The sequence below is a fragment of the Sander vitreus genome, chromosome 19 (assembly GCF_031162955.1).
Source record: "Sander vitreus isolate 19-12246 chromosome 19, sanVit1, whole genome shotgun sequence".
NCBI classification, from domain to species: Eukaryota; Metazoa; Chordata; class Actinopteri; order Perciformes; family Percidae; genus Sander; species Sander vitreus.
The window spans coordinates 4639928-4663326 of record NC_135873.1 but is presented as its reverse complement, the minus strand read 5'-3'; the positions used below and the strand labels follow the sequence as shown (position 1 = coordinate 4663326).

Here is a 23399-nt window from a genome sequence, read left to right as displayed (position 1 = left end):
TGTTAATAAAATGAAAGCAGCATTTTAGAGGTGATAGTTTGTGGGAAAAAAGTGAAATAAAGAGATAATAGAGGGGAAACTGGAGTATACAAATAAGATAGAATAGACATGTTACACTGGAAATATAACACTTTATAGTATGATAAGTAGAGAGGGTAAGAGGTAAGAATATCACGCTATAAATAACTCATCTGACATAGCAGATCCTAGCTCTGTGTGTGGTATGCGGCAGGCATGAGGCTGATATGACTCTAAAGGTGGCATACCTGAGCCATTGGTGTGCTCTTCATTATTTGGTGTCAGCAAAGTATAGCCTACTGAAGCTCAAACCTAGTAAAACAAAAGAGCTGAGTAGCAGCTCTGTCACAGGACTTTGCCACTCAGCCCGTCATAACCAACAGGTCAGCCAGTGAAACCTGAGATAACCGTAAGTACTTATTCTTAGATGGTAAACTTTGTTTCTGTGTTAACGTTGTTTATGTTTTCAAGAAACATATTACTTCACTATGTTCTGTTCTTCTGTCAATTATTTGTCTAATTACCTTGACCTTTTTTTCTGGAATTTTATGAGAACTGCTTTAAAACACGATTTTAAACAGTTTAAAATCATGTTTTAAAGCAGTTATGACACATTTCATAGGTCTGCAGAAAATTACTTTTTGGCAAACAAAAGGCATACTTTAATGCACATTCTCATATTTATTTATTTATTTCAGGTTTATTCAACAGGGACAATGCACACTAGTAATACACATAAAAATGTAAAATGTGACAGAATTAGCCAAAAGTCTATTTTACATCTGCTGTCCCTGGACATATTGTACAATGTCACACCTAAAAAGATAAAAGGATTATAATAGTACTTAGAGGTTTAGCCCAATACAAGTAAAATTGACTATAAATGTAAAAAATACAAAAAATGACAAGATCAACATCACAAGAACAACAACAAACAAGAACAGATGGTCATTATGGTCACACACACACACACACACACACACACACACACACACACACACACACACACACACACACACACACACACACACACACACGCACACACAAGCCAAACGTTCAGTCCATGTAACAGACAACCTCATAGGCATAGCACAAGTGGCACAAACAGGCAGGACAGGAAAGACAAGATAGCATAACTCACAAACATGCATATGTCTCTCCTTACTTGGTGTATTGGCAATGCTTTATGATCCAGTCTGTGGCAAAGTGAGGGGACTTCAATACTTATCCACATATAGTGTTTTAACAGGGTCAAATGAAATAAAAATATTTAAAGGAAAAAGTTGGTTAATTTTGCAATTAGCCTATTATTATTTTTATTATATTTTTTTCATTTATTATTATCATTGTTGTTTTTTATTGGGGTTAGTGGGGTTTGTTGGACCCCCCATAATCTACCCTGTGACACTATTCCCTATAAAGTAGGCTAAGTTGTTTTTTCTTCTGTTTCAGCGTTAGCAGTAACGACATACTGCACGGTACCTCCCTGTTGTATGAAGTCACCATGGTGATATTTGACTTTGCTCTGCTTTCTCAGCACTAGGTGCGCAGATCAGCAGGATCACACGGGCGACTGTAAACACACTGCTATTCGACGCTGCATATGATTGTCTTTCCTTGTCTCTTCACAAGAAGAGCGAAACTATGGATGGTGTTTACCAGTACTCCGTTTTCTTTGAGTGGCACAGCCTGCTCGGGGAGCAGGCGAAGAGGATAAAAACATATTTCAATGTTCGGCGCAGATCCGGCGGAGGAGACTGCGGACCAGTGAGCAGGGTGAAGGACGACATCTACAGCGTTGCTTTCAAATATCAAAAAGGTAGCCAATAAGATAAGACACCGTAGATTACTGATCAACTCATGTTCTATATGATGTAATGTCGTCTGTCTTATGTTAGATAAAGAGGTAGCCTACCCTATGTTTGAACTACAAAGTAGGCTCACTGCATATAAGTTTCACTTTCCCGAAAATGAAACCAATGCTGCCACAGATGAGCTTTGGAAGTCGCCGAATATCTCGAAGAAGTAACGTTAGCCTAAGTATAGACTACCCTGTAGAAAAGACTATAACAATAATCCAATGCAAAAGATGAGTAGATTTCCAGTTTTCAGTCACTGCACCAGCTAACTGAATGTACAGTAGGCCTACTTTAGTCGAATCAGTTGTCTATAAAACATGATTGCATGAGAAACAACAAAGCAGGTCATTATCACTCATGTTGAAGTACTGTGTGAGTGTGTACACTGTGGGAGGGGGTGGGGGGGATTGAAACAGCAATTTTGCACTTTTTAGCCCACTGGAGAGAAGTAGGTCACACACTAGGCCTACATCCAATTTTGTTTTTTTCTATTAGTGACAAAAAAATGTTTTGTCAAATGAGCAGCAAGTCCACGATTTACAACACAATAAATAATGTCACATGTTTTTAATAGATCAGCTGGCAGTCCTGCAGAAATCTGAGCATGTTGTGGATGGTGTGGTGTTCACTGTCCGAGGCACCATGGAACACATCATCTCTTCGCCAAGCCAGGATCCTACAGCTCCAGTACAGGTTAGCAGAACATTTCTGTCATTCAATCAAGATTGTGTAGTCAAAAAATACATTTCTATTAACAGTTTCCCATTTCATATCGTTATATAACACCAAAGAGGTTGTATACTGCATCATAAACCAGTAAAGTTGTTGTTGTTGTTGTTGTCATTACTTGTATATCTCTTTTCATCAGAGCCCACAATCCATTCCTGCCTCAACTCCTCCACCAAGTGGTGAAGAATATGAAGTACAAGTTGATGCTTACCTTCTGCGTTACTTTAAGGAATGTCCCAAGGCTGGGGAGAAACTAGAAAAAGAATTTGCCTCTGTGGCCTGCTCTGCTCAGCTTTACCCAGAGGAGGAGAGGGTTTCAGTTAGGCGTTTAGCTCAACCTGGTGCTGCAGGTGATGATAGAAACTGGAATGCCGAGGTAGACAAACTTTTTGATGGCTATGTGTGCCGCTATGAGTTTGACGCTCATAAAGTTAAAGCTTTGCTTCAGTCCTGCAGGACTCATCAGAGCACAGATGAGGTGAAGGTGTACAGCAAGGTTGGCATGGCTGTTGTTGTCGGGGAGCGTTCTCAGGTGAACGCCAGGTTGATGAATGTAGAGGACAGGTCAGGTATGAGTGAGAAGCAAACCAGCATTCGTCGACTGGGCGAGGCCAAGCTCCGCCTCCTCTGGAAAGAGATCGAGCACAGTTTGGGACGAGATTGTCCAGGAGTGAAGGTAACGCAGGGAGCTGCCGGTCAGTTAGTTTTGGAAGGTTCTGCGGAGGAGATTCTTAAGGCTGGCGATTGGATCTCTGGTCAGGAGAATTTGGTGTTGGAAAAGACAGTTTCTGACATGAGCCCACATTTGTTGGCCTTTCTAAGGAAGGCATACAGAGATCCAGGGGTGCTAAGTCACTTTTTAGGTGTCAGTGACAAGGTGGAAGTAGAGTTACGAGACACAGAGCTGCGTTTGGTCTCCCTTTCCATTGATAATCTTGATGAAACAGAAAATGCACTGCAAGCTGAGATAAAGGAAGTCAAGATGGATGTTCCTAACTGCTCCGCTGTGCTTCAGGAAAAGCTTAAGTCCAAGACAAATGAGATGAACCAAGGGCAATACAGGGCTCAGGTCGTGTTTGGCTCAGACAGCTCGGTGTGCGTACTGGGCCACACCAAAGAGGTTGAAGAGCTGATTGAAGCTGTCACACAGTTTATTTCGGACCAGTCTAGTGTGCAAAACAAAGTCCATCTGCCTTTCTCAGAGTTAGCACAAGAGGTTTCACCAAGTGTTGCACATAATTTGGAATCTCTGAGTTTGAGTGAAGTAAACACAACAGTTGCACACTACAGCCTCCGTGATGGGTTCCAGGTGCTGGTGTGTCAGGGTGACATCACCAAACAGGATGCTGATGCCCTGGTGAATGCTGCCAACGAAGATCTGGACCACGGTGGAGGGGTTGCTGCTGCACTGAGTAAAGCAGGTGGCCCTGAAGTACAGAGTGAGAGCACTGCCTTAGTAAAGTATAATGGGAAAATTCCTACAGGTGACGTGGTAGTGACCACAGGGGGGAACTTAAAGTGCAAGAAACTGCTACATGCTGTTGGGCCTGTAGGTGGAAAATCAGGTGGTAGAGAGGGAGTGTTACTGGAAAAAACTGTCCAGAAGGCTCTGAATTTAGCAGAGATGATGGAGTTCAGATGCATAGCCATTCCTTGCATCAGCTCAGGGACATTCGGTGTCCCTGTTACTGTGTGCTCTGAGGCTATTGTTACTGCTGTTAAGAAGTTTGGCAGTTACGGAGGGCAGAAGTCTGAGCAGAGTTATCCTGATTGATAACAGAGGAGAGGTGGTTAGGGCAATGCAGGAAGCATGTGACCGGCTTCTCCAAGGGATAAGTACTGGAAACAGTGCACCAAGAGATCTGGGCTTCCAGGTGGATGCTTCTGCCCAAGACACAGCAGGAGGAGCCACTGCTGGAGCTCCTGGAGGTGGTGTCCATGTAGAGATCATTCAGGGAACCATCGAGACCCAGCAGGTAAGACAAGTTTCTGTGTTTTTAAGAAAATGTATCAAACCTGCTCATTGGAAGATTAGAACCACTCTCTGCAGAATGACTCGTGTTTCGGATACTTCCACAAGGGCTTTTCTACATGACAGGCATGACATTATGACAATTTGATGTTTGGCAGGAGCTCCAACATTACACAAAACGACTGAATATCACATGCATTTACAATGCTGCTGGCTCTATTTATGCCAGCTTGACCAATGTATTTTTTTTAACAGCAAAGCTCAGTTGAAGACTGATTCTATTACAGTTTGTCTATGTAGGAGGTGTTTTACACACATTTTGTCAGTCACCAATCTCAAGCCAAGCGGTTAAATGCTGACTCCCAATAAATGTTAATATTGCCCCATGTCTGCTGGATGTGGAAATAAGCGTTGTTCACAAGTTTGCCATAATAATAATCTGTCATTATTGTGTTTACAGCCTATTTCTGCAGTCCCTTGTGTGTTTAGTATTTGTAAATCTGTCTGGTACTTTAGGCTCCATGTTAAAATTACCAGATGTTCCTGTTAACAAGGGCTTTGGATTTAGGAAGACACTGATGTTTTTTATAAGCGGGAACTTTTATTTCTTTAATTAGGACTAATATGAGAAAATAATAAGCTATATAGTTGTGTGAAACCCCCATCACATAGGTGGATGCCCTGGTATCGCCCATGGTTGGCCATGATCCTCTCTCTACCCGTGTCGGAAACATTTTGTTTGAAATGGTTGGATCCCAGCTGACCGCAAAGTTTAGAAAAGAAGCAGGAGAAGAAGAAACACTGCCTGGTGACCCAGTCCTGGTGGAGGGCTTGCCTGAACTCCCGTCTAATGCAGTGTTCTTCCTCAACCTCATTCCCTGGGATGATGACCACGATGGAACTGCAGTCCAGGTGAAATATTGGAGGAGTGTTTTCAGTTGTGTCTTATCTACTTGTTTAAGGAGCTGTTTTCCAGTTTTCTACACCATAATACAGCATTTATTTTGTCTAGCCTTAAAAACCATTGAATTCTGACCTTTTACAGGTTCTGAGAATGGGCATCAACGAAATCCTAACTTCCTGTGCGAAAAGAGGGTTTGGATCCGTTGCCTTTCCTGTACTTGGAGCTGGTATTGCCCTGCGTTTTCCTGACAGCGTGGTAGCCAGGGTTCTACGGGAGGAAGTTCATGCGTTTGGACAGAACCGAGCCAGTGGAACACCATTACTGGTCCGCATCGTCATCCACCCCAACAACGAGGAGTCTAGTGAGGTAATGGAAATGCATTGTACCATAAATGCTGACTATTCGCAATGAAACTCTGGAGTGTTCAAGTTCCACAAAATATAGTAAGCAGTAGAAAAACGTCTTTTGTAAATATATTTGGATTTCTTTGTGTGCAAACAGCAGTGAAGGCTTCAGAGGTTCAAATATTTTGGTAATGATATTGAGTGCAATTAATTTTGTGTGTCAAAAATAAAGCATAAATACATTTTATTAATGCCGGATCTATTTATACAAATAAATGTCAATCTTGAGCAATAAACATATTCTTCATTTTCCTGCATCAGATGAGTAAATACTGAAATTGATATTAAAACATTTACTTCCTTATCTCTGCAGGCCTTCAAGTCAATGACAGACCAAGGTGGGTATAGGTATTATGTGTCATCAAAGAATTGCATTTTAGTACTGAGTTAAACTGAGTTAAGCTTAAAAGCTAAAAAAACAATCAAGCTAGAGACAAACATACTTAACAGAGTCATTATTCTCTTTTCTAGTGTCAGCTACAAGGAGGATCGTCCTGCTCGGAAAAACTGGATCTGGGAAAAGCAACCTAGCCAACAACATATTTGGAGAGAAATTGTTCACCACAAACCATACTCCCAACTCTGGAACAAGTGAATGTCAAGCTGAAACCAGATGTGTCAATGAAAGAAGCATCACTTTGATCGACACTCCTGGTTTCTTTGATGCAGGCAGGTCTGAGGAGGAGATGAAGCCTAAGATAGTGAGGTGTATCACAGAGTGCGCTCCTGGGCCTCATGCTTTTCTCATTGTGCTTAAAGTGGAGAAATTCACAGAGCACGAGCAGGCTGTCATCACTAAAATATGCCAGTATTTCACGGAAGATGCTTTAAAATATGCTGTAATTGTCTTCACTCATGGTGACCAGCTCCCTAAAGGGATGAAAATTGAGGACTTTGTCAGTCAGAATGAGAATCTGAGTGATCTGGTGAAGAAGTGCGGCGGCCGGTGCCACGTCATGGATAATAAATACTGGAATAACAAACAGCAGAATAGCTACAGGAGCAACCAGGTCCAGGTGGATGAGCTGCTTAACACCATAGACAAGATGGTGATGAAAAACACAGGATGCTACACCAATAGGGTGTTACAAGAAGTGGAGAAAGAAATACAGAGAGAAGAACAGATCATAAAACAGTCATCAGGAAACTTGCCACCGGAAGAGATCAGAAATCAGGCGAAAACCAAAGTGTCTGAGAAGTTTTTGATCCAACTGGCAGGTACTGGCACAGGAGCATTGCTGGGAGCTTTTTTGGCGTGGCAGCGATGGTTGGATTAGTTCTCACAGCTCTGCGCAACTGTCAATCATTAATGAAACTTGTGACAACAGCAGCAGCAGGAGGCGTAGAAGTAGCGGGACTGGCAGCTGGAGTGATGATGGGAGGCTTTGCTGTAGCAGGAGGAGCAATGGGTGGTGTTATTGGATATGAGGCAGCCGAGGAAGCAAAATCAGCATCGGAGGCAGTAGAGATTGCAGCCAATGCTGTCATCAACAAAGCAAAAAGCTGCTTTAAAGCTTCAAACTTCTTTGCCACTTGGGGTCAGCGGAACAGGAAAACATTAAAAACAGTATTAACACATCTACTAGATGCTGATCAACATAAGCAATCATTTGTAGTCGTGTTTCTGGCCGGCTGGCGAATATGAGTCCAACATTCACTCTCCTTTTATGTCTTGTTGTCTCTGTTTTTGTCTCCACCAACTCGGGAGGGAAATTTCTGGCTCTTTAGCTGCTAAATGCTCTGCTATGTTGACCAGTAAATCACTACCTTTGTCTGTTTGGTGCTGGGCTGGTAGCATACAGTGGGGTTTATTAAAGTTTATTTGATGAAAACAGCTGCCTGCTGAGGCTAGAAACAAGGATAATAAGAGTTTGTGGGCCATTAATAAAAGTGATAATTCTTTGCAGGTTTGACACTACAAGCGACAACTTCCACAGCACGTATAGTCACTTGATCCATTGTTAATAAAACAAAAATGAATGAGTACAACTTTAACTAAAGAGAAGAATGTTATGGGCCAAGAATAAGGTGAAAGTAATACCTCTGTTATTACTCATTTGTAAATTATTTGTAAAATATGTCAATCAAGTCAACAGTGGGCTCATATTTAATTAATATGTATATGTGTATTTGAATATTGTCTCCATATCTAAATATGTTTCTTAACAATAAAAGCATTGATTGCTCACACATTTTCTCATTTGTCCATTTCGTTTTATAATGAGGCTGTATGTTTACTCTGCACCTGCAATCTCTGATCACCAGAGGGCCCCCTTAAGCAAGAAAAATACTTTGTTTAATCAGAGGCCACTGGAACATATTCTGTCACATCCTGTAAATATGAGGTGCATCAAGTCAAATACAATGTTGACATTTATTTTGTGATGTATTATACATTGGATGCAGATATGGGTGATTTTGTAATGCAAAACCTTTTTTGGTTCAGAGGTCAAGTCACAGTGCTGATATGTAGCCCAGAGGGAGGGTTTCTTTGTTAGAGCTGCATCTGAAAACATTCAGCCACAGACATACTGTTCCCGAATTACAGTTACTATTTATTTCAGCCATCCTCATTTAATATTATTAAGTTTAATTTTTTTTTGCCAATTGTCCTGCATGTCGACGAAAGACTCATCCTGTATCGATGACATTATGGGTTAAATACATGTCATGACATCAGGATTATTTTCTCAGAAAATATTGAACACAGGCTAATTAGCACAAACCATGACTGGTACAATGGTCTTGGTGTGAAAAACTGGTATCTGGCCCTTTAACACAGTTTCTCAGCGCACACAGGTGATATCAATTAAAGTTGATGGACATTGAGCCTTGAACTTCACACTCGCTCTATTTAGCCTCAGCGTCTGGCTGGAACAGGGAGTCAGCACCTTCTTTTCACACGAAATGAAACTGTGACATTCTTGTCTTTTTATGAAACTGGTTGTCAGTAAAATGGCTGGCAAACAACATCAGCAAGAAGGTCAACATGAATATAAGCGGGAACAGACTCAGTTCTGCTGTTCAGTATGTCTGGAGCTGCTAAAAGAGCCAGTCACCATTCCCTGTGGACACAGTTACCGCAAAGGATGTATTGAGGGTTGCTGGGAACATAAAGAGAAGAAGGGAGAGTACAGCTGCCCTCAGTGCAGGGAGACCTTCACCATGAGGCCTGTTCTGAAGAGGAACAACATGCTGGCTGAGGTGAGGGGTGAATTCTACCTGCTCTTACCTGTACTTAACAGATAGCATATTAATGTGTGAGTGTCAATTGTGATCGGAGAAATGTACCAAAGTGACTGAGAAAAACTGTAAAATAACAAAACAGAGACTTGCAGTATTGTACTGATAGGAAGAGAGTTTGAGAAATAATCTGGGCCATGATTGGTCTACGCTATACATCAACCTGATGACATAAAAATAGTTGGAACAGGAATGTTTTGTGTGAGGTCATTTAGAAACTCCATTAAAGTTTGTCCAACAGTCACACAATAATACAAAATGAAAAATAATTTAAGATGTCAAATGTGTTACGGTAATACCAGTACAGTTTTAATTCATTCATATTAGTATAGACGTCCAGTATGGTCAGGCTATGTGCTTTTGGAATGCAGCTAATTAACTATACAGTGGTATGTTTCATTTTACCCCACACAATCAATTTCTTGGTCATTAGTAACTAACCCTCCCTATCATCCTCAGGTTGAGATGCTGCTGAGGCCTGTGTCGGCCCAAAAGATGTCGTCTGTGATTTCTGCCGCGGGACCAAACGGCACTGCCACTATGTCTTGCCTGACGTGCTTTGCATCTAACTGTCCCGTTCACCTGGAGCTTCACCACAGCGTTGCTGTGTTGAAGAAGCACCAGCTGGTCTCTGCTACAATCCCACTGCAGGAAAAGATGTGTAGGAAACACAACAAGCTGATGGAGATCTACTGTCAGACAGACAAGCAGCTTGTTTGCTTTCTGTGCGTTTATAGATGCGCATAAGAGGTAGAAACACAATCTCTTGGACTGAAGTCCAACACATTCAGGTCACGCCATTATCTGTCCACAGTGTTCCCTTTCAAAGTCCAATGGACCTTTTTCACAGCAGACATTTTGACTTGTCATAGTAGGAAAAGCACAGCTCAAAATGATAACCTTAACGATGGCTCAATTCCATCAAGTGTCCCAGTAAGATATTTCAGTGAGTCGGCATGCACAATACCAGGGCCTCTCCTAAGTGGAATGCAGCCATCATTAATGGTTTTTAATACACCTGTGCATTTTCTACGATGACATGTCAACATGTCTGCTGTGAAAAAGGTCTATACTCCCAAAGGACATGTAGCCATAAACACATAGTTGTTAATGACTTATAATAACTTGGCACGAACCCCACTAGTCTCACAGGCAAATAATCACGCTCTCAGTGAGAGTGCGAGAGAAAAACAATATTAGCATTATAAGACAATGAATGGGATATTTGAATTGGTTTTATTTGTGTATTTGGCTCTTAGTTGCAGCTTGGTTTTTAACCTGGACTGAATTCTGAACTGCACCTGGCAAAGAATTTAGAGAATAAAAAAAATAAATAACCTGCGCTGAAGAACTGTGAAAAGATCTTTGCCGAGCTCTTCTCCTCCATGCAGAGAGGTGAAGCAGCTGACCGGGGATCAGGAGAACAATCAGGCTGAAGAGCTGAAGCTGCAGCTGGAGGAGGAGATCAGCACGCTGAGGAGAGACGGCGAGCTGGAACAGCGTATACTGACCATCACATCCATATGATTAGGGTGCCAGACACTATAGTGTTAACCTTTTTTTTTAGATGTTTTAAAGAGTCTTTGAAATGCATGCATTGTTGAATAAACAAGTTTCCAGCAGTCCAGTGGTGGAAGAAGTAATCGGATCCTTAAGTAAAAGTACTAATTCCACGCTGTAGAAATGGTAAGTCCTGCATTGAGACTGTTAAGTAAAAGTATGTATCAGAAAATTTTACTTAAGTATTACAAGTAAAAGTACTCACATTTTAGAAACTGGAAACACAACAATTCTCTGTTTAATGGGCAAATCATCTCAGCTGTACTTATATAAGTTATATTGTTGGGTAGTTTAATTTATAATAGTATTTCATAAACTACATGTGTTTTGTGTGCAACAATCTTCATTTGTAAAGTAACTGAAGTAGTCAGATTAAAAAGGAAATATTTCTCTCTAAAATGTAGTGGAGTAGAAGTAGAAAGTGACATGAAAGGATTCAAAGTACAAATAGCTCAAATTTGTACTTAAGTAGAGTACTTGAATTAATGTATTTAGTTACATTCAACCACTGACGCAGTGCCTTACAGCCAAATTACTGACTCTAGTCCCACAGTTGGGACGGCTATAAAAACTGGCCAAAGAGGCATTGCAACAGATGTAGTAAACCTGCCCTGAAGGGATCACCGCTAGATTTTCATTTTATGTTAAAGGGAGAATACAGTTTAAAAAATAAGATTTCATTCTCAAAAATCTTTATGTTCAATAACGGTTGACAATGTATTTCTGTAATAAATGCATAACGAGACAGTAAAATTGTACTTGAATATAAGCAAAGGCATTAAAGGAATACTCTTTGTAAAATAATTGATTGCTAAAACTAGTTTACAAACCAAACTTGAGCTCCTCGATAAAGAAGTGAATTTTCTGAATAAGTATTCTGATTAACAACCAACATTTTTTCTGCCAGATGATAGTTTTGAGTCAGAAAAGTCAGCATCTTGCATTTTAATCCATTTACATATATTTGTGTAATGTTTCCTGTCCTTGTTTCCCCTCAGATGTTCCTGTTTCTCCAGCCACTTCCTGTGACTTTTCACCTGGTGCTGGTCCTCTGCGTTCCTTCATAGGTGTGACTAACGGTTTGTCTGAGCTGAAATGCAATTAAGAGACTGTGGCAAGGGACATGTGGCCCAGGATGTCTGCCACAGGTAACATGAAAATATACAAAATCTGATTGGTATAATGGCTATATTCATGTCCAGTGGTTTTAAGAATTTCTTTAGTTTTTATTATACAGTCTCTTATGTTGACTTCTCACTTCCACCAGCACCAAAAACCAGAGAAGAACTTCTACGCTGTAAGAAATTCAGTTGAACCCCTTTAATACAAAAATAATTTCCATTTAGCAGTATTAATACTTAATTTGTTTTCCTGGCAGATGGCTGTTACGTCACACTGGACAGGAACTCAGTTCCACAGATGCGGTGCAGAGAGGGTTTGCCAGAGCAATGTTACTGTGAGGTGGAGTGGAATGATTGCACTCTGTCAGCAGCAGTGGCATACAAAGACATCAACATGCACATCAGACGAGTCAAAGTTTGGGAACGATCACCTGTAAAAACAAGGGTGTCGGGCCCTTGCTCCAAAAGGATTAGAGTGTATCTGAATTATAAAGCAGGCACTCTGTGTTTTTATCAAGTCTCTTACCCAATGGTCCTGCTCAACAAAGTCCAGACCTTGTTTACCAAGCCTCTTTATCCTGGGTTTGGGCTGGAATATACAGTATATGGTATGACATTGGAGTGTTCGCACAGCTGGCCAAGTTAGAGCAGTAAAAGTATGTGTAATGGCAATTTGAAGTTTTTTTCTGCACTGCAACAACTATTGTCTTTAATGGAAAAGCTGTCCAACATTTTGACAGTCCTAAAAACTAAATAAAAATGACCAAGTATTTAGTTAACAGCTCCATATGTGTAAGTAATCTTTCTTTTTATAATAATTTTCTATATGTCCTTTCTTATGCTTTGGTATAGACTGATTTATTGGCATTGGAAAATTAGCTGAGCATGACTCATCTAGAGGGTTACCGTAGTCGCTCTTAATGAATCATGCTGTGATCATGAAAGATGCTTCCCATTGAAATACATTGGTTTAAAAAAACGTGCTGACCATCACGTAAAAAAGGAGATAAACGTGTCCGTGTACACGAATCAATAGATTAAATTACGTGACCATTTCACGAACTGCCGTGAGACTGGGCTGAACATTTACTTGGAAAGCCAAATGTAAAATGTCTTTAATTGTAAAAAATTTATTGTAATATATGGATGGTGCTTTAAAAAAATAAACTACATTGAATTGTTTACAGAAGATTGTATCTGGTTTAGTTCCATGCAGCTAACAGTGTCACATCAAGAGTCCTGAGTTGGAAGCTTCTGTGTAGAGTTTTAACAGCATATAATGTTTTAGACAATGGCGTGCTTCCAACTTTGTTACAACAGTTTAGGGAAGGACCCCTGTTTCACCGTGACAATTCCCCTGTACACAAAGCAAGGTCCATGAAGAAATGTTTTTTTGTAAAAAAAACAGAGCCCTGACTTAACCCTCATCCAACTCCTTTGGGATGAACTGAAATGCCAACAGCAACTTGGGCCTTATTACCCAACATCATTGGCTGACCTCGCTTATGCTCTTGTGGCTGAATGGGAGAAAATCGTTGCAGCCAGTTTCCAAAATCTTGTGGAGAGTCCTACAAGTTTATAGTGGCAGATTCATGCCCATGGTTTCAGAATGACATGCTCATTTGGGTGTCCACATACAGGTGCTGGTCATATAATTAGAATATCATGAAAAAGTTGATTTATTTCAGTAATTCCATTCAAAAAGTGAAACTTGTATAATGTATACATTCATTCCACACAGACTGATATATTTCAACTGTTTATTTCTTTTAATTGTGATGATCAAAAATTCTGTATCTCAGAAAATCAGAATATTACTTAAGACCAATACAAAAAAAGGATTTTTAGAAATGTTGGCCAACTGAAAGGTATGAGCATGTACAGCACTCAATACTTAGTTGGGACTCATTTTGCCTGAATTACAGCAGCAATGTGGCGTGGCATGGAGTCGATCAGTCTCTGGCACTGCTCAGGTGTTATGAGAGCCCAGGTAGCTCTGATAGTGGCCTTGAGCTCTTCTGCATTGTTGGGTCTGGCGCATCGCATCATCCTCTTCACAATACCCCATAGATTTTCTATAGGGTTAAGGTCAGGCAAGTTTGCTGGCCAATTAAGAACAGGGATACCATGGTCCTTAAACCAGGTACTGGTAGCTTTGGCACTGTGTGCAGGTGCCAAGTCCTGTTGGAAAATGAAATCTGCATCTCCATAAAGTCGGTCAGCAGCAGGAAGCATGAAGTGCTCTAAAACTTCCTGGTAGACGGCTGCGTTGGACCAACACCAGCAGATGACATGGCACCCCAAACCATGACTGACTGTGGAAACTTTACACTGGACTTCAAGCAACGTGGATTTTGTGACTCTCCTCTCTTCCTCCAGACTCTGGGACCTTGATTTCCAAAGGAAATGCAAAATGTACTTTCATCAGAGAACATAACTTTGGACCACTCAGCAGCAGTCCAGTCCTTTTTGTCTTTAGCCCAGGCGAGACGCTTCTGACGCTGTGTCTTGTTCAAGAGTGGCTTGACACAAGGAATGCGACAGCTGAAACCCATGTCTTGCATATGTCTGTGCGTGGTGGTTCTTGAAGCACCGACTCCAGCTGCAGTCCATTCTTTGTGAATCTCCCCCACATTGTTGAATGGGTTTTGTTTCACAATCCTCTCCAGGGTGCAGTTATCCCTATTGCTTGTACACTTTTTTCTACCACATCTTTTCCTTCCCTTCGCCTCTCTATTAATGTGCTTGGACACAGAGCTCTGTGAACAGCCAGCCTCTTTAGCAATGACCTTTTGTGTCTTGCCCTCCTTGGGCAAGGTGTCAATGGTCATCTTTTGGACAGCTGTCAAGCCAGCAGTCTTCCCCATGATTGTGTAGCCTACAGAACTAGACTGAGAGACCATATAAAGGCCTTTGCAGGTGTTTTGAGTTAATTAGCTGATTAGAGTGTGGCACCAGGTGTCTTCAATATTGAACCTTGTCACAATATTCTTTTTCTTCTTTATGAAATACTGAATTTGGGGTTTTCAGTAGTTGTCAGTTTTAATCATCAAAAGTAAAAGAAATAAACAGTTGAAATATATCAGTCTGTGTGGAATGAATGTATACATTATACAAGTTTCACTTTTTGAATGGAATTACTGAAATAAATCAACTTTTTGATGATATTCTAATTATACAACCAGCACTTGTACTTTGGGCCATGTAGGGTAGTTGGATTTTTAGAGATATCTTAACATATTGACAACCACTTTGATATTATGGTGGAATCTCAAAGCAGTAATCTGCATGGCGGGAAACCATAAGGTAAAAGAAATGGACTTGCCCTTTAAGTTGACACTACACAAATGGATTCCTTGGTTGACAGTTGATGTTGACAGACTGCCAGGGCAGAGACAGGCCAGGTAATAAGGGACACACCTTTTCTTCTACACTACATGTTACAGCAAGCGTGACAAATCAATCACAGAGAGAGAGAGTGGGTGGGGGGGGAAATGCGGGAAGAGGAAAGGGTGAAAAGAAACAAAAGAAAACGCAACATTAACATCAGATTATTTCCCAGCCAGTGTCTTCTTTCTTCTGCTGGGATTTGTAGTCGATTACTTGGTGAGTGTGCCTGTGTTCCTGTCTCTCATTCATGATTCTGTGTTAGTTTCTGTCAACAACACTGTGGTTACAACTGCCAACAAATCACTGCAGTCAGCTGTTTTACTAGTTGCTACTGTTGCATGGGGAAACTTTGAACTTTTGTTTCTTTTTGATGATTTACAGGTGTTTGTCTTCTGTAATTCATCCCTGTATATTTTTGAAGTTTTACAAAGTGTTTTCATGTGGTCTTTTGACAGTGTGGTTAATTTCATTTGACAGCTGTGATTTGTTCAAACATGAACAAGAGGACGTTTTGTGCAACTAAATGTGTGTTGTGTTGTACAATTTTATATATATATTTATATATATTTTATGTATAATTTTCCTTTTTAGGCAGAGCAGGTGTGTTTTAGTAGCCTAGGTATGTGCGTGAGTCACACAATACACACAAACATACCTCCCTTTGTTGCTTTGATGCTACTATCAATGTGGTTTGACCAGCTTTCTGTAAACACTGCCATGTGGTTTCAAATCTTTGTCTCTCTCACTTTCTGAAACCTGGAGAGAATGGTTTTATTCAACAATATTTCATTTGAAAACTGCTGTGAGTGCATCTGCGGTTAATGAAGATAACAAAAAAATGTATTACTATTACATCATCAGGCATAGATCTTTACCTATGTTTTGCTGGCACAGTCTATATTGTTTATTCTTTCATTAAAAAATAAGGGAAAGCACACCTTCTCTCGGCCACATGTTTATCTGTGTTTTAAGCCACAAACGTCTCCTTCCAGGCAGCGCTGCCTAAACACTAGGATTAGGCAATGGTTATGGTTATGGTTAGGGTTAAGGTTAGGATTAGGTGCCTTGAAGTCAACAGTCGCAGCGTTGCCTGGAAGGAGACGTTGGGGGCTTAAAACACCATCGAGCCGGCCACATATAGTCTTCTGTTATTTGTGTATTTAACTTATTTATTTCCAAATTTACCCATTTGTTTGTTTTCATTATCTAATTGGATGTCTCTCTAAAGCACCTTTGTGCTGTGGACTTGTCTTTGAATAATCTGTTATTTAGTGTAAAACTAAACAAGCAAAAAGCAGACCGAGTGCCAAATATCTAAATTAATAAATAATTAACTTTCTCATGTAAATAAAAAACATGACTTTCTAAAACAAGAAGAGTCCGTTACTTAAGTCACACCCCCTATGTATCGCCCATTTTACTGTGGTACAAATTAAAATGCTTTCTCTTCACCATGCAACAACATATACTATATGTACAGTAGGCTGAAGGAGCAGCAATATAAGTAAATATCTCCAAAACACAACAAATGTCTGCTTCTCGGGAAGCAGTCATTCCATCTCTGCTACCTGTGATATTACCACTCGTTTATTACACACATATCATTGTAATTATCCATAATTCCTGCACATGCTGCTAAGAAATATCAAACAGGTTTGGTTTTGCAGATGTGGGTGTGAATATTGGACTATATGAAAAATACTGACACTGCATAGTGTGAGTGTCAGTCTAGAGGGTGTGCTCTTGAACTAATAGTCAAGATATGTCGAACAAGTGATGACATGTCACTTCTGAAAACATTTTTCCAGTAACATCACTTTTCCAGAAATGGCTATTTTAAATATGTCCCCTGTCAGGAGCCTATATGATAAATACACAAGCATTATCTGTTGTATGAACTGTAAAATGTATCTCTTTAATTGACTGCTGAGAGCTAACTCTTTTTCTGCGCTAAGCACATTACTCCTCTTCTTAAACATGTGTATTGGCTTCCAGTTGTTTACATATATATAGTGTGTATTTTAGAATGCTGCTAGTTTATAAATCTCTTAAAGAAAAAGGCTGGTGATATTTTATATTTGTGTTATTAACATAAAAAGACCACAACCAACAACATGTTAATCCTGCTGGATTTATTCCCAAGTCCACCTAAATGAATTTAAGTGATAACTCTTATAAAAAAGGGTTACACATACTGAACATACTTTCATTTCTAAATAATACCAGCTAATGTCTTCAAAGAGCTGGGCATTGAAGTTTTTAGCAAACTTTACATAAAAACAGGAGGAAAAAGTTTATTTGTTGGGGACTATTTTCAGCGGTGGATGGATACACATTTGGTGTGGTAATCAGAATATAGACTACCAGGATGATGCTTGTGGAATTCACTGAAGATGAACTACAGTGTGCGTGTTCATCCTGAAAGAAGTGGATGTATTTTTAAAAGTTTGCAAAACAGTGGAGCTCTATGGCACAGAGGAATACAGTAAAATATCTGGCTTCTAGGACACAGATAATACTTGTTAGTGGAATCAATACATTACTGGAATCAATACATTACTGCTGGATACAACCCAACCCAAACCAACCCAACCCAAAAGGAAGCAGCCAGCTGGTGGTACCCAAGTCTAAGCTAAACATGGTGAAGTTGCATTCTCTGTATCTGCAAACATACTGTATGGAACTGATGCAAGCAAACTTCAGCCACTTTTCAAAGCTTTTATTTCCTTTTTTCACTTCAGAACATCTCATATAACTGGATTTTATGTTATACAATTTTGATGCCTAAATATAGAAGACATCAGTTAATGTTGTAGTTGGTCTAAGTGGAGCTAATGTGAACTGTTAGGCAGAAGTGTGTACCAATGCATCATATTGTATAAAGTGATCATGTTTTCTAATAATATAGCGGAGTAATGGTAACAATAACTGAAGGAGAAGGACCTGAACTTTTACTGAAGTAGGGTGATTAAATGTTGAGTAAATGTAATTAATTTTCCAAAGGAATGTCCACATACTTTTGGTCATATTGTTTATATTTCTTTTGTGTTTTGATGGTACTACAAATAAACTTGCTTCATTAGACCCTAAAGAGAAATAGAAAGAATATAAACCTTAGACTGAATTATTGCTCAAATACTGACATAAACACAGTTAACGGTTGCTCTCCCCTCGTGTCTGGTCTCGTTTTTCAGGAATTAAGAAGCTCCGTTTAAACCTGTTACACTTGCGCCACACTCCCACACTTTTCTACAGTAATATGTACTTGTATGCCTGTGCCAGATAAAACACGGAGTATGATTCAGAGGTGAGGCTCTTTGTTAGTCAGACAATCTGACTAATGCAATTTGTTAAAGTGTCTTTGTAATTTTGCAGGTTGGTGTCAGGTAAGAAATGCTTCCATATTCTAGTTACTTTTTTGAGGAACTGCCCTGAAAACAAAGTCTCATATTGATTATTCATTTTAAAAAGCAGCATTTTGAGGTTTGCTTTCCTAGCATTTCTTTTTGAAAAAAAGAGGAAAAACAATTCCTTATATTTTTGTGTTTTCTGTATTTTCACTTTAGAGGTAGAAATAAATGTATTGAAGTAAACTATAAAACAACCATTACCAATATTCTCTCTTTGGCAGGTAACAAAAATGGCCCAGAGAAACATTTCTCCCTTCCTAAATGAATCCTCCAATTTGACAACAAATGAGAGCATTGTGAATACAAAGACTGGCACCACTATGGGCGCCCTCATCCTGAGCCTCGTCTTTCTCCTGGGCTTCCCTGGAAACCTCTTCATCATCTGGAGCATCCTGGCACGTGCCCAGAAGTATTCTGTCACCACGCTCCTCATCCTCAACCTAGCTGTCGCCGACGGCTCTCTGATGGCTCTCACCCCGTTCTTCATCATCTACCTGGTTTTGAAGAAATGGGTGTTTGGGGAAGCGATGTGTAAGATCCTCTTCTACCTGTGTCTGGTCAACATGTACGCTTCCATCCAGATCATCATGCTCATGAGCATCTACAGGCTGGTGGCAGTGCTGTGGCCGCAGCGCATCACTCTTCTCACCAGCCGGAAGACTGTATTGCGGGTGCTGGCGGTGTTGTGGGTCCTGGTGATGGTTGCCTCTGTTCCTGCAATGATCTTCAGAAGAGAGAAGCCGGAGGGGACTACCTTGGTGTGCGAACCAGTCCACGATGAAAGCAGCCATGTGAGTAAACAAAAACCTGATTATCTTTATACTAGTAATGCCAATTAAGCACTCTCCACCAAGGTTGCACAATCCTCTAAATCTTGAATAAAAGACAAATGTATAGTGTATGCAAGAGTTCAGTATGATGGGAATGAACAGGAACATCTGAAGCACAGGGAGGCCCTGACATTTCAGAGAAAAGGAAATATGCTTTTTCACATTCTTGTCGAGAGTTAAAGGAGAAGATCGTTACCCTCCAGCTATATATTGAGCGTACACACAGCTATGTACGCTCAATATATAGCTGGAGCCAGGAGATGACTGTCCCAGCTTAGCATAAAACCTGGAAGCAGGGTGAAACTCTCTTATTTCCTAAAAGAGAAACCACATTATTCGGAGGTAAAGTTAATCAAAACTGATTCTACATGTAACAGAGAAAAGTATCTGAACTTATAACTGAAAAAAAACAACCTGATTTGCTAATTCCCCTAACCTTTCTCTCTTTAAATCCCTATAATAAACTTCCTAAATCAACTTTTTGAAACACTTACCTCTTGCTGCCTTTCCAGGGCAGCCAGCATGTCATTTCATGTTATGCAGAATGATAGAATATTAAATTCTATTTTCTCGTCTTATCTTCCACGACAGGTGGTCCTCCAGTACATGCTGGAGCTCGTGTTGGGGTTTTTAATTCCCTACGTTGTCATTGTAGTCAGCTACATCTGCATCTTACGACGGATCCGACAGACAAAGTTCCGTCGTCGCATTCGCAGTGAGAAGCTCATCCTGGCCATCGTGTTGACCTTCTGCCTCTTTTGGTTGCCCTACCACATCATCAACATGGTGCAAGTATGTCATAAATTCTGTTTTTACAAGTAACACATCGCTCCAAACATTATTGATATAGAGTAAATGTATTCATCATGCCTCCAGGTTTAATGTAATTTATTAAAAAAGGTTGCTGATCATTACTTAAGTTTTCACTTATTAACTTATCTTATTGTTATTGTTTTGTTGCCCTCAGGTAGCATGGGCTTTGTATCCAGACGGTGAAGTAAAAAAACTGTAAGTGATGACACAACAATTTGCATGCATTTTATTTTTTCAAACACAGACCAATCATTGGTGTTACATACTTTACACGGTGTACATTTGGGAGTTGTTGGGTCAAATTGGGCCATTTAATGCCTCACTTATTGAACATATTGGAAAAACATATATAAATAAGTATAAATTATTTGATAAAATGTATTAAACTTATTGGTAACACTTTACAATAACCATCATTAATAATTGGTAAATTGATAGTTACTTAGACGTTAATAGTTATTTTACTGTTAACAAACAATGAACTTATGACTTATAAAGTTGACTTATTATTAGTAATGTTATAATTAATGTTATCTTATCATTAGTTTTGTGTAATATCAAATCATTTGTTTATTCATCTAGATAGATAGTTAAAACTTTGTTAATGGTTATTCATTGTTTTGTAAGCCATCTATAAACATCATTTGAATGGCAAATTATAAAATAATTAGATTAGTAAGTGATTAATAAAGCATCAAATAACATTAATTTGGCTCCATTAAATCTTTTTTGGTGATCTCTAAAAGTTATGTTTATAGATGCTTTACATTGTATTTATGAACCATTACCAGGTATTATAATTATCAGTTGCAACTTTATAAAAACATCCAAATAATGTTTACTAATGGTTTACAAATCATTTGGCAATCATTCACAAAAATACGTAATATAATATAGAAAATGTTAAAATAAATAACAAATTTTAGCATTAGTAATAAGTAAAATTATCGTTGAATTGTTTGTTAACAATAAAATAACAATTAACGGAAGTTTAAAAAAACTATCAATTGACCATTTATTTTAGATTTTTTATTTTTATTTTGATGGTTATTTCCTTACTTATCAAGAGTTAGATGTGAGGAAGGATGGAGCTTAGCTTAACACACTTGGAGCAGATGGAAACCACTGACCTGACTTACTTGTAACATAATATTTGTACACTGTAGTATTCCTACGTTAAGTAAAATATTGAGTACTTCTTCCACCACTGGCTAAAGCAAGTACTAAGTTATAGTCTGCAAACCTTTTATGTACATTCTCATACAAATCAAAGTCAGTCATTTGTCTCTAATGAAATCTCTCCTACTTCTCCACTCTCCAGACTCAATTTAATATGGCACAAGAGCCGAGCTGTCACGTCTTCCGTAGCCTTCATCAGCAGCTGTGCGAACCCAGTACTCTACTTCTTCGCAGGAAAGTCCTACATCAGGCGAGAAGGACTGGCGTTCATGGCCCGCTTGTTTGAGGGCACTGGGCTGGACTCGGCCACCAGGAAGAGCCGACAAAACAGCCAGAACAGCCGCGAAAAAGACAAAGACGCAGATGCTGTCATGCTAAAGGACAAAGATCCAGACTCTGTTACCAACTCAAACTCTAATACCAAACCGGTAAAGAATGGTAACTAGAGGACACATGATTCAGCAGGCTTGAAGCTGGTGTTGTTCCTCTGAGTGGAAAATCCCCGTCCAATAACAAAAACGTCATCAGGGTTCATCATGCACTGCTGGTTCCTGCCAATGAAGACAAGATTCAGCAGCTGTTCAGCTAATGTAAATCCCTACTCAAAATGATACTGTTACCAACTTTAAAAGGGATGTCACTGGGCATACTGATCCAAGAACAGCTTGCCTTATCCTAAAGTGACATTGTTGAAATATATGAGACTTGCTCTGCACTGAACTATTTCATAAGGAAGAACTGTGGAGTATTATCTAGGACCCAGGTGGTGCTTATGTTTACTTTGTTTTGCAAGATTTTTTTATGCAATGTTTTATTTGTCAAAATGCCTGACAGAAGCATCGAAATGTCAAAATGAACTGAAAGAGGGAATATTGTTTTATCTCAGTGACGAGCACAAACTGAGAGCTCAGGTTCGATGGAGGCATTTGACTTTTATATTATTCACACTTATGTGTTCGCTTTGCGTGCTTCAACAACATTCATGAACTATGGCTAAGGTTTTCATGACAATGATTGAAAAGGCTAAAGGCTGGACTTTTTCTGTGTGGTGTATATCAATTTCAACAGTACAACGTTACACATTACTGTATGTGGTAGATTGATTGCAAGAGATTTAACAAGATTTACATTTACGACTTTACTGTTTGTACTGTAATTTGTTGACAGACCATGTCATTGCGATACAGAAAAGAAAAAGACAAGACTGTTTTACAGCACTGCATAGCAGTCTCAGCTAAGGATTTTAAGCAAGTTATGGGGTTTTGCAGGTAATCCATCGGGTGCTGCTGTTTGTACGAATTGTTTCGAAAAATGCACTTACTGTTCTGCAAATGTTAGGGATGATTCAAGAAATGTACCAAAGCAACTGAGAAAAACTGTAAAGCTGCATGAATTGATTTTTTTGGCAGTTGCACAGTGAGTTTATGAGACCTTTATTCACTGAAAATAGCTGCCTTGTTTGGCTGGAATGATGAAAAACAGTGAGACTGAATCAAAACAGTGAAGTTGTTGGCCGTAAAATAAAAACAATAAGCTAAAAGATGCTAAAACACTCTATAGAGCTTGTGAGAACTGCAAAGTCTAGTGATAATTCACTGTGGGACGAGGGACCCCTTTCACGTTATTGTCATTTGATCCATTGTTATTATGAAAATATTGATTAGTGCAGCTTTAAATAGAAAATCTTGACCTGGAATGTTTTAATATTTTACTGTGAGCATGCTCAGTAAAAAAATGAAATACAGAAAAATACCAAATGAAGTAAAGCAGCTGTCAATGTGACACATCTTAACTTAGTTGCAATCCAGTTTATGTTGAAAGAGGAATATGCTGTAAATCTGCAAAGATGTCTGGTGAAAGAGAACAGACAACGCACACGATAGAGGAATGATTTAACACTCATGTAGCAACACGATCCTGACAGTTTACTGGAATAATAATCACCCCCTCACTTATTCACCCCCATG

At 39.5% G+C, this 23399-nt stretch overlaps 2 protein-coding genes across 5 annotated transcripts; both read left to right on the top strand.

The window, feature by feature from the left end:
- The first annotated feature begins 313 nt into the window (after positions 1–313).
- LOC144534049 (uncharacterized) lies at positions 314–8082 on the top strand. Its single transcript, XM_078275701.1, is given in 10 exon segments — positions 314–427; positions 1556–1837; positions 2452–2570; positions 2746–4347; positions 4349–4582; positions 5251–5490; positions 5624–5848; positions 6200–6224; positions 6358–7128; positions 7131–8082. Coding segments are annotated over 9 exon segments (3792 nt in total). The 5' UTR covers positions 314–427; positions 1556–1662; the 3' UTR covers positions 7532–8082.
- A 7207-nt stretch (positions 8083–15289) lies between these two features.
- Positions 15290–22225, top strand: ltb4r2a (leukotriene B4 receptor 2a). Of its 4 annotated transcripts, none has more exons than XM_078276566.1 (5): positions 15290–15416; positions 18832–19401; positions 20032–20236; positions 20412–20448; positions 21575–22225. In XM_078276566.1, the coding sequence occupies exons 2-5, from the start codon at positions 18841–18843 to the stop codon at positions 21876–21878; spliced, it is 1107 nt and encodes a 368-aa protein (XP_078132692.1). In that variant the 5' UTR covers positions 15290–15416; positions 18832–18840; the 3' UTR covers positions 21879–22225. The 4 variants fall into 4 exon arrangements, with proteins under 4 accessions (XP_078132692.1, XP_078132691.1, XP_078132694.1 ...); XM_078276565.1 differs by lacking the exon at positions 15290–15416 and adding an exon at positions 16279–17841; XM_078276568.1 differs by lacking the exon at positions 15290–15416 and adding an exon at positions 17875–18507.
- The last annotated feature ends 1174 nt before the right edge of the window (positions 22226–23399 follow it).